The 14,296-nt window shown below is 48.7% G+C and overlaps 1 protein-coding gene across 11 annotated transcripts in view; it reads left to right on the top strand.

Moving 5' to 3' along the window:
• The window catches only part of ATP2B2 (ATPase plasma membrane Ca2+ transporting 2), a 390,731-nt gene that overhangs the window by 336,110 nt on the left and 40,325 nt on the right, over positions 1 to 14,296 (top strand). For all 11 annotated transcript variants that reach the window (XM_063721890.1, XM_063721891.1, XM_063721889.1 and 8 more), the window contains 2 exons: positions 2,288 to 2,502; positions 5,905 to 6,147. In XM_063721890.1, coding sequence (XP_063577960.1) covers positions 2,288 to 2,502; positions 5,905 to 6,147 — 458 coding nt within the window. The remainder of the gene's footprint in view (positions 1 to 2,287; positions 2,503 to 5,904; positions 6,148 to 14,296) is intronic.

Genomic DNA, 14,296 nt, shown 5'->3' on the forward strand with positions numbered 1-14,296 from the left:
ATCCTCATCTGTAAAATGAGGATAATAGTTGTCCCCACTTCACAGATTGCTGTGGGAGTTAAAGGAGACTCTGCATACAAAGCATTAGCACTTGGCAGGTGCAGCAGCTGGAAAGGGTGCAGGGCTCGAAGTTCCAAGCAACACAGACTTTATCCTGAGGACGGTGGGAACCATGGAAGAGACTTGAGCAGAGGAAGACAAGAATGGGTTTGGGCTTTATCATGACCACCCTGGCCACAGTGCAGAGGAAAAACTGAAGAGGTTGAGGGACAGTGCCAGGAGCCCAGGGAGAAACCCATGATCTGAGCCCCCGCACAACAACTGGGCATCCCAACTAAAGTGGTAACTGCAGGTGATGGCTGGTGACAGCCCCGCTGGCCCAGCTGCAAAGTGAGCCCCCGACCCTCTGGCATGGCCTAGGCTTCCCCTCCCGGGTAAGGAGGTAGCAAACGCCAAGGCCTTCCCACCTGGCTGCTCGATCCTTTGTGGCTGTCTCCCCAGCTCTAATTATAGACACCATGGCATGGGGAAGGGAAGCAGATTACAGGCTTGGCTGTCTATATTTAAACTTGGGGGCCCGGTGACAGCTCCCGGCTGCTGGGAGCTTGGCTTCCCGCCCCTCTGACTGTCAGACAGGGATGGAGCCGGCTCTGAGGCTCCGCAGCTGGAGGTGGGGGTGGAGAGCTGTGGGCCCAGGGATTTCCTCTATCCTCTATCCCGCCATCGCCACCGTCACAGGCAGAAGACTCTATGGAAACATGGCACTGACAGGGCCGGGAACTAAGCGATAAGAACAACCCCGTGGCCTTCAAAGTCCTCACTCCTCTCCCTCCTGCACCTCGGCCCTGCCAAGAATGGAGTATACAGTGAAGCACTCCTGGGTTCACAGCCCATCTCTGCCTCTCTCTTTGGCTGAATTCCCTGAGATGGGTAGACAGGGGATCTACTGACAGGGTGCTCTCAGGTGAGACCTGCAAGGGGCACAGGTCCACACCAGGGAAGAAGCCAGGGGCAGCTGAGATTTCCAGAGAACTCCCAGCCTCTCCCTATCCCATGGGAGCTCTGGAGCAACCCAAATCCATCCCTGCCCTCCTCTGCTCAAACCTCCTCCGTGACTCCCACTGTCCTCAGGATAAAGTCCATGCTGCCCAGAACTCTAGGGTCTGTCCTACCTCAAAGCAGATGGCTGGGCTTTGGGACTAACATGTCAGCCACTGGATGCTGGCCATCAGGTTAAGATGGGAGTGCATTCCCAAGCACTTCCCAACAAGGGGACCCAGTCACCTTAGCAGGCTCCTCCTCTGTCAGAGTCTGCGGGTGTGAGCAGTCTCCGCAGCACCTGCAGTAGCACCTGTAGCAGATGGGGGATGGGCATGCTAAACTAAAGAGGAACCCCCAGGGGATCAGGACGGGTCCCCAACTGCGTTCCTACAGTTACAGCAAGCAAGTCACTTGCCTGTGGCTGCAAGCAAGTCACTTCCCCTATCTGAGCCTCAGTTTCCTCATCCAAAAAAAAAGCCACCTGCTGTTTCCTCTACATGGAGTGTTCTTCCCTAGGTCACCATGCGACTGGTGTCTGCTCAAATATCACCTCCTCCAAGAAACCTTCCCTGGCCACCCTAGCTAAAGTAACCAGTCCCTACCCCTGCCCCCCATGTCACTTTCTATCACATCATCCTGGCCTTTTTCTTCACAGTGTGTCGCCATATCTGAAACTGTCTTGTTCATGTATTCGTTTTTTTGTTTCTTGTCTTCCTCCTCCTCTAGAATGTCTGCTCCTCAAGGGCAGGAACTCTTGTCTTCTTTACTGCTGTGTCCCTAGTTCCCAAACTAGGAACTAAGATGTGCCTGGCATGTCATAGGTGCTCAAAAGGTATTTGTCGAATAAATGAATGAATAAATGATACCAACTTCACATCATTATTGTATGAAAGCTCTATGCAAACCATTCCTCATTTATTCACACAGTCACTCGGCACACATCTCTTGAGCACCTACTATGTGTCGAGCACCATGCTGGGCACTTTGCATGCATTATTACCACATTTGAGCCTTACAAAATCCTGGGGAGGAAGTATGCATCCCCATTGTACAGAGCAGGAGACTGAGGCTCGGTGAGGATCAAGGTCTCAAGAACTTGCCACAGGTCACAAAGCAAGGAGTGGCAGAGCTGGGAGGTGAGCTGGGGTCAGCCTGACCCAGAGCTCTTTCAGCCAAAGGTTTGGTCCACACCACCCCCAGCCTCCACTTCCTGGAACCCCCCGAGCATGTGTCCCTCACATTGCAGGCTTGGTGATGTCAGCCATCACGGTGATCATCCTGGTGCTCTACTTCACTGTGGACACCTTCGTGGTCAACAAGAAGCCGTGGCTGCCTGAGTGCACGCCTGTCTACGTGCAGTACTTTGTCAAGTTCTTCATCATTGGCGTGACGGTGCTGGTGGTCGCTGTGCCCGAGGGGCTGCCTCTGGCCGTCACCATCTCGTTGGCCTATTCGGTGAAGGTGAGAGGGGAGGAGAGCAGGACCAGCCGGCTGATGCAGCTGCAGCTGAGGGCCTGGGGGAATCACTGGGGCCGGTGCTGGGGTTGGGAGATGAATGAAGAAGCCCCATAGACCCCCTAGGAGCTTGGAAGAAGAATGTATGCAGGACCCCAAAACTCTGACGCTTTCATAGAGTCCAGGGGCCTGTAGCAAACCAGAGAGCCATACCCTGGCTGAAGAGGCAGCTGTTATTCAGCCCAGCCACACACCGCCTTGCAGGGGTGCAGGCCCAGCATTGCCACATTGTCACCTTTTTCCAAGAGAAGCCAGAAATCTGGACTTAATGTAAACTCTTGTGATTTTTAGACATTGATAATCAACTCAAAAATTTAAAAAAAAAATAATAAAGACATCACCGTGCAAGCCAGAATTCATCCTTACCCCACCAAATTTACGCAGAAGTCTGGCGGTCTCAGTCGTAGGCCCCGCTGGCAACTTGTAGCGCTTGTAAAACTCATCTCAGAGGTGGCTCCCTGAAGTGTGAGGGGTAAGCCAAAAACAAAAAGGAAGTCTGATTTCATAGAAGCCTCCTCCACTTGGGAAAGAGGCTAAAAATATAAGAAATTTTAAAGCAGTTAAATGAAGAGCTGGGGTCATGAATGTTTTCCAGGGAAGCTTGGTCTGGGACCTTTCTAAGCGCTACCCTGATGGCAGAGCCGCACCTCCACTGCATCCAGGCCATGACTGTCTGCGGTGCCCAGTCACTGCGAATCTGACCCTACTGGGTCACCCCCAGGTTCTCACACCCGGGTCTCATTTTCTTCCCTTTGCCCCATGTTTTCTCCACCTCGAAGGGCCGGGCATAGGGCTTCTGTTTCCCAGTGCCCCGTGCCAGAACGTCCCTGCGAGGGTGGAGGTGTGGCCATGTTTATAAATGAGGCATTCACTCTGAGAAATTGGCAGAGCCTCCGGAGGGCATGGTGAGCGTCAGTTTCCAAGCTGGAATTTGGGCTGGGCTCTCCGATGTAATTTCATACAGAAAAGAGATCTCTAGACAGGTGCCAGAAAGTGGCAGTTCTGTGTAACAAATACAGCCCTTATCGTCTTCCTGTTTTAGGGTTCTTGAAGAAACTCCATCCCCACAAACCAAAGCCCAAACAGGTCACAACAAGAGGCTACTTTGGGACCCGGTGCCAGCAGAGGGTGACTGTTACAGAGCTATGAGTAGGGGACCTCCACAGCAGTTTCACTGAGCCTGGGGATGTCCTTGAAAGGTGCACAGAGCTGGTTTGGGAGAATCATATACAGATGCTTTTAGGCCTCTGTGCCTTCTACAGTTCGTATCTCTGGCACCCGCTACCTTCGCTCATCTTAGGTAGTGTTAAAGTTAGGTACTTTTACAGTCACTTGATAAACTTAGGAGAGCACCCCAACACAGGAGAGGCAGACTGTGCCCTCTCTGAGCCTGGACCTGGGAGCCACCATCAAGAGCACAGAGATGACTGACCACTTAGATCAGCACTGCCCAAAAAGAGACAGACTGTGAGCCACATGTGCAATTTTAAGTTTCCTAGTAGCAGCCAGACGTGGTGACTCATGCCTGTAATCCCCAGCACTTTCAGAGGCCGAGGCAGGAGGATCGCTTGAGCCCAGAAGTTCAAGATCAGCTTGGGCAAATAGTGAGACCCCATCTCTACAAAATAAAATAATTTTTTTAAAAAGAAGAAAAAATTCCTAGTAGCTACATTATTTTGAAAAAGTAAAAAGAAACCAGTGAAGTTAATTTTAATAATATAATTTACTTAACCCAGTACGTCAAATCCAACATTACTATCCAAATTATTATCAATCCAATATGTGATCAATATAAAAATTATAAATGAACGACTGCTTTTACATTTTTTCATAATATCCTCTAAATCTGATGTGTATTTTGCACTCACAGCACATTTAACTTCAGAATAGCCACATTTCAAGTGCTCAGTACCCTATACATGTAGTCACAATATATGTGACTACCATATTGGACAGTACGGACTTAAAGATTCTTGAGTCCAACAGACAAACCCTCTGCAGAGAGTGCAGGTGGGCTGAGGCCCAATAGAAAGGTCCAGGCTGTGAGGTTAAACAGAGGTAGGTTCAAATCCCAGCTTTAAACCCCTCCAGGTGTGTGATCCTGGTCAGGTCACTTTGCCTAGATTTCTTCAGTTGCCAAAATGGATTACCAGAATCTTTTCCTGTGCCACAGAATTCTTAAAACATCGGACAAGAAGTAATTCGCAACAAGGCTTTGCAAACTGTAACATGTGTTGCAAATTCAAGTTGCCGTTGATCATTCAACATGCATTTATTATTACTATTATCACGAGTTACAGTAGGAGAAACTGCAAGAGAATATAATCCTACTAATACTCATTTTTAGTAACATAAAGCTCTATTAAAATTATTCTAACTGCACTTCTTTTTTACCCTGGTTATAAAGAGTTATAATGAGGAGCAAAAATAAAGGAAATCAAATTCCTAGGCACAGCCTAGAACTCCATCTGATTCAGCTACTATGTCAGGAGGGCCTGCATGAAGAACAGTATTTCCTTGAGAATTACTTCATTTGCATTAATTGTTTGAGAACCTAGAAGAAGGTATGAGTGTGGAGTTGGGCCAAAGAGAAAAGAAGGCAGATAGAAGAAAATATTGTGTATAGGAATATTCCATTTTTGTTATAAATTTCAAAAAAAAGGATGTTGACTTTGAACAAGATGTACCTAGTTCTGCATGGTAGCTAATAGTTGATATGTTTTCTTTTTCCTTTTGTGTATATATATTTTTTAAAGAAATGTGTGGTTTTTATTATGCAAGTGATATATGTTAGTCATAGAAAAGACAAAAATCTGTAATTCTATCACTTAGCAATAATGACATTAATACTTTGATATTTTTCCAGATATTTTCCTACATGCTAATTTATTTACTTTTGGTAAAATTAAAATGAGAATGAAAGCCAGGCACCAGTGAAAGATGATACGTTTGAGAAAATTCATGACCAGATAAGGAATAGTTACTTATGTTAGTCTATAAGAGAAAAATATTTAAAGTACTCAGAGAGGAACCAACCTTATTTATCTTTCCCCCCTTTTTCCCATAAAAAATGTAGATTACTTCTATAATCCAAATTAATAAATTCAATTAATTGAGTCTTTTAAATGGTTCAGATACTAAAAGAGAAAGAAAAGGGCCATGCACAGACAAAAGAAGCCCAGGTGTAGGAGGCAGCAGCAACCAAGATCCTTTACAAGTGCAGGAAGCAAAGGGGCAGGCTGTGGTGGCTCTGCCTTACTTACTACATGTTTACCCAGTGCCTCTAGGCACCCCATGCTCCCCAGCCCCTCTCCTCACTGTTGCCCTCTCACCTGCCCCTTCTGCCAGAAAATGATGAAGGACAACAACCTGGTACGCCACCTGGACGCCTGTGAGACCATGGGCAATGCCACAGCCATCTGCTCAGACAAGACGGGCACGCTGACCACCAATCGCATGACAGTGGTACAGGCCTATGTCGGCGACGTCCACTATAAAGAGATCCCCGACCCCAGCTCCATCAACACCAAGACCATGGAGCTGCTGGTCAATGCCATCGCCATCAACAGCGCCTACACCACCAAGATTCTGGTAAGTGGGTACCAGGCACATCCCCCATCTGGAGCAACATCCATGGGATGGTACAGAGGTACTGGGCAGATTGAGCAATGTGATTCATAGTCTCAAATCCTGCTAATATATTTTGGTATGGTCAGATAGTAAGCAACATATTTCTGTTTGACTTAATATACTATTAATATTGCTATAATGTTTGTGTGACAAAGAAACCTTTATCGTTAATTATGTTTTTTAAATCCTGTCATTGAACCCCCGCTCCCCTGCCCACACACACACAAACTTTTTATTAGTGTGCTTTTGCTGCATAACAAACTACTCCAAAACTTAGTGGCTTGAAACAAACCTGTGTATTTCACTCAAAGTCCTGTGAGTCAGCAATTCAAGCTGGGTTCAGCTGGATGGTTCTTCTGGTCTCAGCTGGGCTTCCTCCTGCATCTGCAGGGGTTCACGTGGACATCTCTGCTGATCTTGGCAGAACTGTAGGCTGACTTGGCATGGCCTCAGCTGGGCTGGCTCATCCCTGCCCTGTGTGGTCTCACCTCCTCCAGCAGGCTAGCCTGGGCTTGTTCACATGGCGACAACAGGCCTTTAAGAGAGAGCAGAAGTGTACAAGTTCTCTTGAGGCCTGAACCGCCACGTTGTCACTTTTTGCGGCATTCTCTTGGCCAATGTAAGTCAGGAGGCCAGCCCAGATTCACACAGTGGTAAAATAAACTTCACCTCTTGATGAAAGGTGCTGTAAGGACATGGATTCAGAAAGGAGAATAATTGTGGCCATTTTCACGGTCTACCACTGATGATGTTGTTGTTGGTAATAGTAGTAATATTATTCATTTTGATAAGAAAAACTCTCAACTTACTGTCTCAGCTAAGCTACCTAGACTCACCATGCTGTAAACCCTATCTCGTTTAGAAGCACAGGTTGCCCCTTTGTAATTAACCAGCACTAGATGAAGAGAAACCCAAAGTTCATCCATCCAGATGTCCATCAGCTCCCAGATGTAGAGCGTTTCTGCCTTGCGAGCATCTGGGTGATCAGCTAAGCTTTTTTGTTTACCCTCCCAATGTGCTGAGCCCTGACCTCCTCCTCCTTCTGCCCCTGAGCCAGCTGCAACCTTCTCGATCAGGTTGGATTTGTAGGAGCTGCTAGCAGCTTTATCAAAATGGGGAAGAGAGCATGAGTCAGCAGCAAAGAGCCAAGGGCTGGTAGGGGAAGGAGGAGGAGGCAGCTCCTGCACCCTCCACAGCAGCTGAGCAGCCACCCGCATCATCCTGGAGCAGCAGGCTAAGGGAGGCAGAACTGACAACGGAGAAAGTAGGTCAGAGGACCCATGCAGACGGTGATAGAGAACCCTGGGGGTGATGCCAAACATGACAACGTTTTTGTCTTCTTCCCCCACCCCACCCAATTTGGGAATCAAGGGAGATCAGCAATGCTTTATTCTGCTCCCCAGGACTTCCTAAAATAACTGGGATGCTGATAATGATCTCCTCCTGCAGATGTGGCAGAGAGGGGAAAAGGGCGATTCCCAGAACGGGCTTCAGCCATGTGGGCACAGCCCTGTGGGGTGGGCTTGGATTGAGATGTGTGTAATGCAATTATAGTCAAAAAGAATTCTTGGGATCTGCCAGGAAGGCTGAGGAAACCTCTCCACAGTGATGAGTCTCAGTTCAGCAGTGCCTTTTAGCACTGGAGGCAAAGCTGAAATGTCATTTCCAGATGTTGGTGGATTGGGTCTTTTCAGGTGGCATAAAGGACAGGGGTCAGTCAGTCCATCTGAGGAGGTGCAGCTGCTGAGGCTGGAGAGAGGTCAGGGACCTGGGAACTGGGGTCCTTGGTTTGTAACCCAGGCCAGGTCCCTCACCTCTCAGGCACCAGAGTCCCCTCTGTGCCTGGAACCCTGGCATCGTAGATACCTGCACCTGTCTTTCTGGGTCTTTCTTGTAAGTTCCCTGGCCACATTTTTCCCTTTGCCGGGAGCTGACAGCCATCGATGTGGGAAGGACAGCAGAGCCTCTGTGTGACTGGATAGTGGTTAAAACTTGGACTCTGGAGCCAGACTGCCTTCGTTCAAATCTCTCACCAGCTGTATGAATATAAACAAATTATTTAACCTCTCGGTGCCTCAGTTTCCTAGGGGAGGGGGAGAATCCTGGATTATTGTGAGGATAAACTGAGTTAGTTAATGGAAAGTGCTCAGCACACAGCACTCAGTATGACTAGTATTGTTGTTATTCAGCAATAAAATCACCCACTGAAAGGGAATTCCATTTGTAGCAATGCAGAGGTTAACAAATAAAGAGAGCAGAGACATCAGGGCTAGAGAGGGAAAGGCTATTGCCCAAAACCATTCAGCCAATTAGCGGCAAAGCTGACCCATGGATACCCTAAAGCTAGCTGCTGAGTCAGATGTCCAGACTAGGTTTTTGGTCATAGATACCAACCCTGCAGCACCTCTAGCCTACGGTCTGCTTGGGAAGAAAGGTCTGGGGTCCAGAGGATGAGATTCACAGCCAGGGCCTGTCAGCCATATGGGGCAAAAGGCCTCTCAGGGGCTCCCCTTTCTAGGCTCAGATGAAGACTGAGAAAAGGCTCAAGCTGCTCTGCTCAGGGCAGACATCCGGCCACGCTCCAAACCAGGACAGGAAATCTAGATTGCAGGACATTCTGAAACCATACAAGAGGAGACAGGGCAGAAAGGACATGCAATGTCCACCAGCTTCACTACCCATCAGCTTTAATTGGGAAATGAGCCTAGACTGGGAAAATAAGACCCTGGGCAGGGCTGGGCTCCCATACACTGTATTTCCCCCTCCATAAGGAGGCCAGTTCCTCTGTGTCTTCTTGCTGTCTGATGCCAGGCTGTGGGCTTTTTAAGAGCAGGAGACAGCTGAGTCTTCTCTTATCCCCCTCGGATAGACTTTTGGGAAGTGCTGGGTGGATGGGTGATGTAAGTGAATGGACTGATGAATAAATGTGTAGATGAGTAATCAATGAGATGAGGGATAGGTAGGGAGAAAGGGGGATGGATGAATGAGTGGTGGGTAGGTAGATGGATGGGCGGATGGATGAATGAGGGGATGGATGGATTGATGGATGAATGCATGGATGGGTAGATGGATGAGTGGGTGGATGGATGAGTGGGTGGATGAATGGATGGGTGGATGGATAGATGGATGGCGGTTAGGTGGATGGATGGGTGGATGGATGAATAGATGGATGGATGGGTGGATGTGATGGTTGGTAAATGGATGGATGGATGTGTTCATTGGTGGATGGATGAGTAGATGCATGGATATATTGGCTGGTAGGTGGATGGATGGATGGATGGATGGATGGATGGATGGATGGATGGATGGATGGATGGATGGGATGAGTAGATGTGTTGATTGCTTGATGGAATGGAATGGTGGATGAATAGATGGATGGATGAATGGACGGATGGATGGATGAATATGTGAATGGGTGGATGGGTGACTATGAATTTATAGGAGTCTTAAGGCAGGACTGATGTCTCTACCTTCTACTTTTTTGTTCTTGTATGGCAGCAAGAGGCAGGAGGTGGCCTTGGATCCAGTCCCATGGCCAATACCAGTGCTCTCTCACTACCTCCAGCTTGTTGAGCTGGTCTCTTCCACAACTACCCTCAGCCATCCAGGCAGCATTGATCCATAGACCTCCCAATTAGCCGATGTCTTTTACTGAAAAAAAAAGAGTATTTGCAAGGATAGATTGCAAGGTCTACAAGATTCACAAACCGTAGAGACCACCTAGTTCAGCCCCCTCAGTTTACTCTGAGAAATGGGAAGGGATTTGTCCCAAGTCACCCCATGGGTTAGTGAAGTTAGAATCCAGGTGTTCCAATACCTAGCTCAGGAAGCAATGGTTAAGAGATTTGTCTCTAAAGTCTGACAGACCAGGTTCATATCCCAGCCCCAACACTCATCACCTGTGTGACCCTGAGCCAGTTACTTAACCTCTCTGAGCCTCTATTTTTCAGTCTATAAAGTGAGCATATCATTATTGCTAACATTTACTTAGATAGGCTCAATGCTGAGTGCTTTCCCTACCTTGCTTTGTATGACAACCCACAGAGTGGGTGACACCACACCCCAATGCGTAGATAAGGACCCTGCAGTTGGAGCAGTTAAGCCACATGCCGAGAGTACCCAAGCAGATCTGAGGCCAAGCCAGGATCGGAACCCAGATCTGTACAATCCCAAGCCCAGGCCCAGGTCCCTGCCACTCAGGGCAGAGCTACACCTCTGCCATGAGGCTGTTTGTCCGAGGGCTGTTGTGAAGCTTAGACGAGCTGAGGTGTGTACAGCACCCTGCACAGTGCTTAACACAGAGTAGGCAGGCGCTCATCCATGGCAGTCATTACGCTGTTTCCCTCTGCTGCTCTTTCTGAGCTTTCCCCTCTGTAGTTTGCTATGCCAGCCACTGTCTTTCTTGACCCTCAACATCCCCTTCAGATCAGCTGGCCAAATAGGACCATTCCCATCTCGCAGCTAGGAAAACTGCACTGCAGAAACAGAAGGGAACCTGCCAGGGTTGCTCCTCACCACCAAGTGGCAGAGCTGGGCCCAGAGAATTCTGGAGGAATTCACCAAGCAGGCAGGGGGCAAGAGTATTCCAGGCAGGGGGCACGACCCTGCAAAGGCCCAGAGATCTTAAGATGTGTAGCTCACTTAGGAAACATGGTGATTTGTGGCCTGGGTATTTCTGCAGGGCCAGAATGACAAGAGGTGAGGCTGGGAGAACTGGGGGGAGCCAGTGGTAGCAAATAAGCCCCTAATGGGCTTTCTCCTCCCAGCGGTCAGAAGAACCACCCCAGGCACGGGTGGAGGGTGGTGCGAGGGCTGAGGCTGCAGGCTGGGAGGCCTCTCAGGAGCCCAGCCCCACCCTGGGCCCCATCCTTTCTGAGAATGGCAGAGCCTTTTTTCTTTCCATTCTTATTTGTAATCATCAGTAACTAAACTTGCCCTCGGAGGGAAGCTGCGTGAATCATCTTTTAGTCAGAAATTGCTTCCCTGCCTCAGAAACCCTGGCACACCCTCAGATTTCCTTTGTGGTCTGCGGTGCTTTGTACGTCATGACTTCTACCAGCAGCTCTGGCTGCCCTGCTGCTCCTCCAAGCCACAGCTGAGCTTTCAGGTGGAAATAGCTCTTTCCTCGACTCTGGAGGCACCGCGCTTCCTTGGGAAAACATCCCCCTGTTCTGCCCATGTCTGTTCTGTGTACTGAAACCACCCGAGCGGACTTAAATTTTCTACTTCACTAGACCTCTTTTAGAGGAGGTTGATACTACAGTTGACATTTGAACTATTAAACTGAGGATGAGCACTTGCGGAGCTGAACTGTTGGAAGTTTATGGCATATTTCTGAAACATAAGCTATTGAGAGAAAAACAAATCTCCCTGGAGCCCCTGAAGTGGTTCTGAAGGAAGGATTCCCCCTGCAGGATGGTTTTTCTGAATAGATAAGCCAAGCTTCAAGCTTCGCCTGGTGAAGCCCCAGGTCCCCGGCACACCCCATTCTACATGGAGGTGGCCACAAGGCCAATAACCCCAGAAGGGAGGAGGGTTGGCTGTGCTGTATTTCCCATAAATCTTAAAACCTAGCAGATAGTAGGGAGGGCAGAGGAGAAACGGGAAGCGGGGAAGCAGAGACAGCCCTTGAATTCAGATCTCCTGAGACCAAACCCAGGGCTCGATCTAATATTCGAGTTGAGCCTCAAAGTACCCCTAAGCCAGGCCATACCCTGAGACTGGGCTCCTGCCAAGCCAAGAGGGTCAGAAGGCGTGGAAGATACTGGAAGGGACTTAGCAGGGCACTGAGGTCGGGAGGTGGGCCATGGGGTATGTGAAACAGCAGGGGCCTGGATGTCGAATTCAGCAAGGGTTTTTCTTTTGGGTTTTTTTGCGAACACCGTCTCTGGAAGAAGAATTTCAAGGAAATCACTCCAGATGGGGAATTCCAGTTTTTAACAGAGTTGTTAGTCCTTTCACCCTGATATGCACACAGTGACACATACACACACACTGCACGCACCACACATACACCACCCATCATGCACATCCAGTACATAACACACACCACTCACCACACACATCACGCAAACACACAACACACATACACCACCTACCACACACAACACACTCATCACACAAACACACAACACACATATACCACCTACCACACACAACACACAACACACAGACAACACCTACCACACACATACAACACACACCACATACACAAAACACACTACTCATCACACACACCACACATACACCACCCATCATGCACATACAACACAACACAACACTCACCACACACATCATGCAAACACACAGCACACATACCACCTACCACACACACAACACACACATCACACAAACACACAACACACATATACCACCTACCACCTACCACACATGTACAACACACACACAACACTTACCACACATATAACACATACAACACACCACACACATACACCACCTACCATGCACATACAACATACACCATACATACCACTCACTACACACACCACATATACCACACATATAACAACACACACACAACATTCACAAAACAGACAACACATCACACACACCACACATACAACACATGGCAGCACACATACACCACTCATGACACGCATCACTTATCACACACATAACACACATGCATATAACCTACCATGCACATAACAACACACACTACATGCACAAAATACATACACCACTCATCACACACAACACACATATACCACATTACCACACAAAAAAAACACTCACCACACACAATACACCACACACAGCATACACACACCACTCACCACACACAATACACATCACAAACACATCACACATACCACTCACCACACGTACAACACACAGACCACACATGTCATGCACATACAATACACACCACACACACCACTCATCACACACAAACACACAGCACTCACCACACACATACAACATACACCATACACAACACTCATCACACACACTGCACAACACATATACACCACATATCACACACATCAAACACACAACACATGTACACCACCTACTGTGCACATACAACACACACACAGCACATACAACACATACACTATACACAGTACATACCATACACATACAGCGCACAACACACATGCCACACAAACACACACCATGCACCACACACACACCAAACGTACTACAGACACACAGACCAAACACATCATATACACACACACACACCACACACATACCAAGTACACTACACATATACACACACCACAGACACACACCCCATGCATCACACACACACACACACACACACACACACACACTGCACTGGTGAGCTGGGGAAGGCTCCTGGGAGTCTACTCTCCCAGAGTGCAGCGCCTCTGCATTCCAGGGGGCTTCTGTCGTCCCGGACACCCGCACCTACCTCCTGCCCTCCCCCCCTCTGGGGAAGACCCCAGGGCTCAATGGCCCTGCGCAGCCACCTCACTCTCCTCAAAAGCCAGGCCTTTAGAGGATGATTCTGGGAACCAAGTTCTGCCAAAATTTCGTGCCACCTGGTGTCCTGTTGGCAGCACCCCACACACGAACACAAAATTATTCATTGATTCACTGGACAAATGTTCACTGGAGGCCCTATGGCACTGGTGGGGTGGGGATGTGGGCATGAATGAGGCAAACTGCCCTGCCCTGGTGACTCTGAGCCAGTGGTCTCTGCCAGGGAGAGAGGCAGGCTTCTGGGAGAGGTGCTCTGTGGGCTCAGGGCCCAGACCCCCTGCTTCGGCTCCTCGCCAAGTAGACCCTTCCTTGCCCTGCAGCCTTGCCTCTCCCGGCATCAGTTGTGCATGACTGTAAAATGAGAGGAAGAACAGCTCGTAGGCAGCTGTGAGCCTATGATAAGGTGATGCATGTGAAGAGCTCAGTAGAGTGGTGAGCGCAGAGCAGGCATTTGGGGAAACGGGCATGGCTGCAGCTGTTGAGGTTGGGCCTCCAGGCATCAGGGGAGACGTCATTGCTGATGCCTGTCCTTAAAGGATACTGGCTAGGTCACCAGAGACAGCCAATTAGCATAAAGTTGTTTTCTAATGGCCTCTTAGAAAAATCATGACATTGCAGTTACTGCAGTTTACCATGC

The sequence above is a fragment of the Pongo abelii genome, chromosome 2 (assembly GCF_028885655.2).
Source record: "Pongo abelii isolate AG06213 chromosome 2, NHGRI_mPonAbe1-v2.0_pri, whole genome shotgun sequence".
Taxonomy (NCBI): Eukaryota; Metazoa; Chordata; class Mammalia; order Primates; family Hominidae; genus Pongo; species Pongo abelii.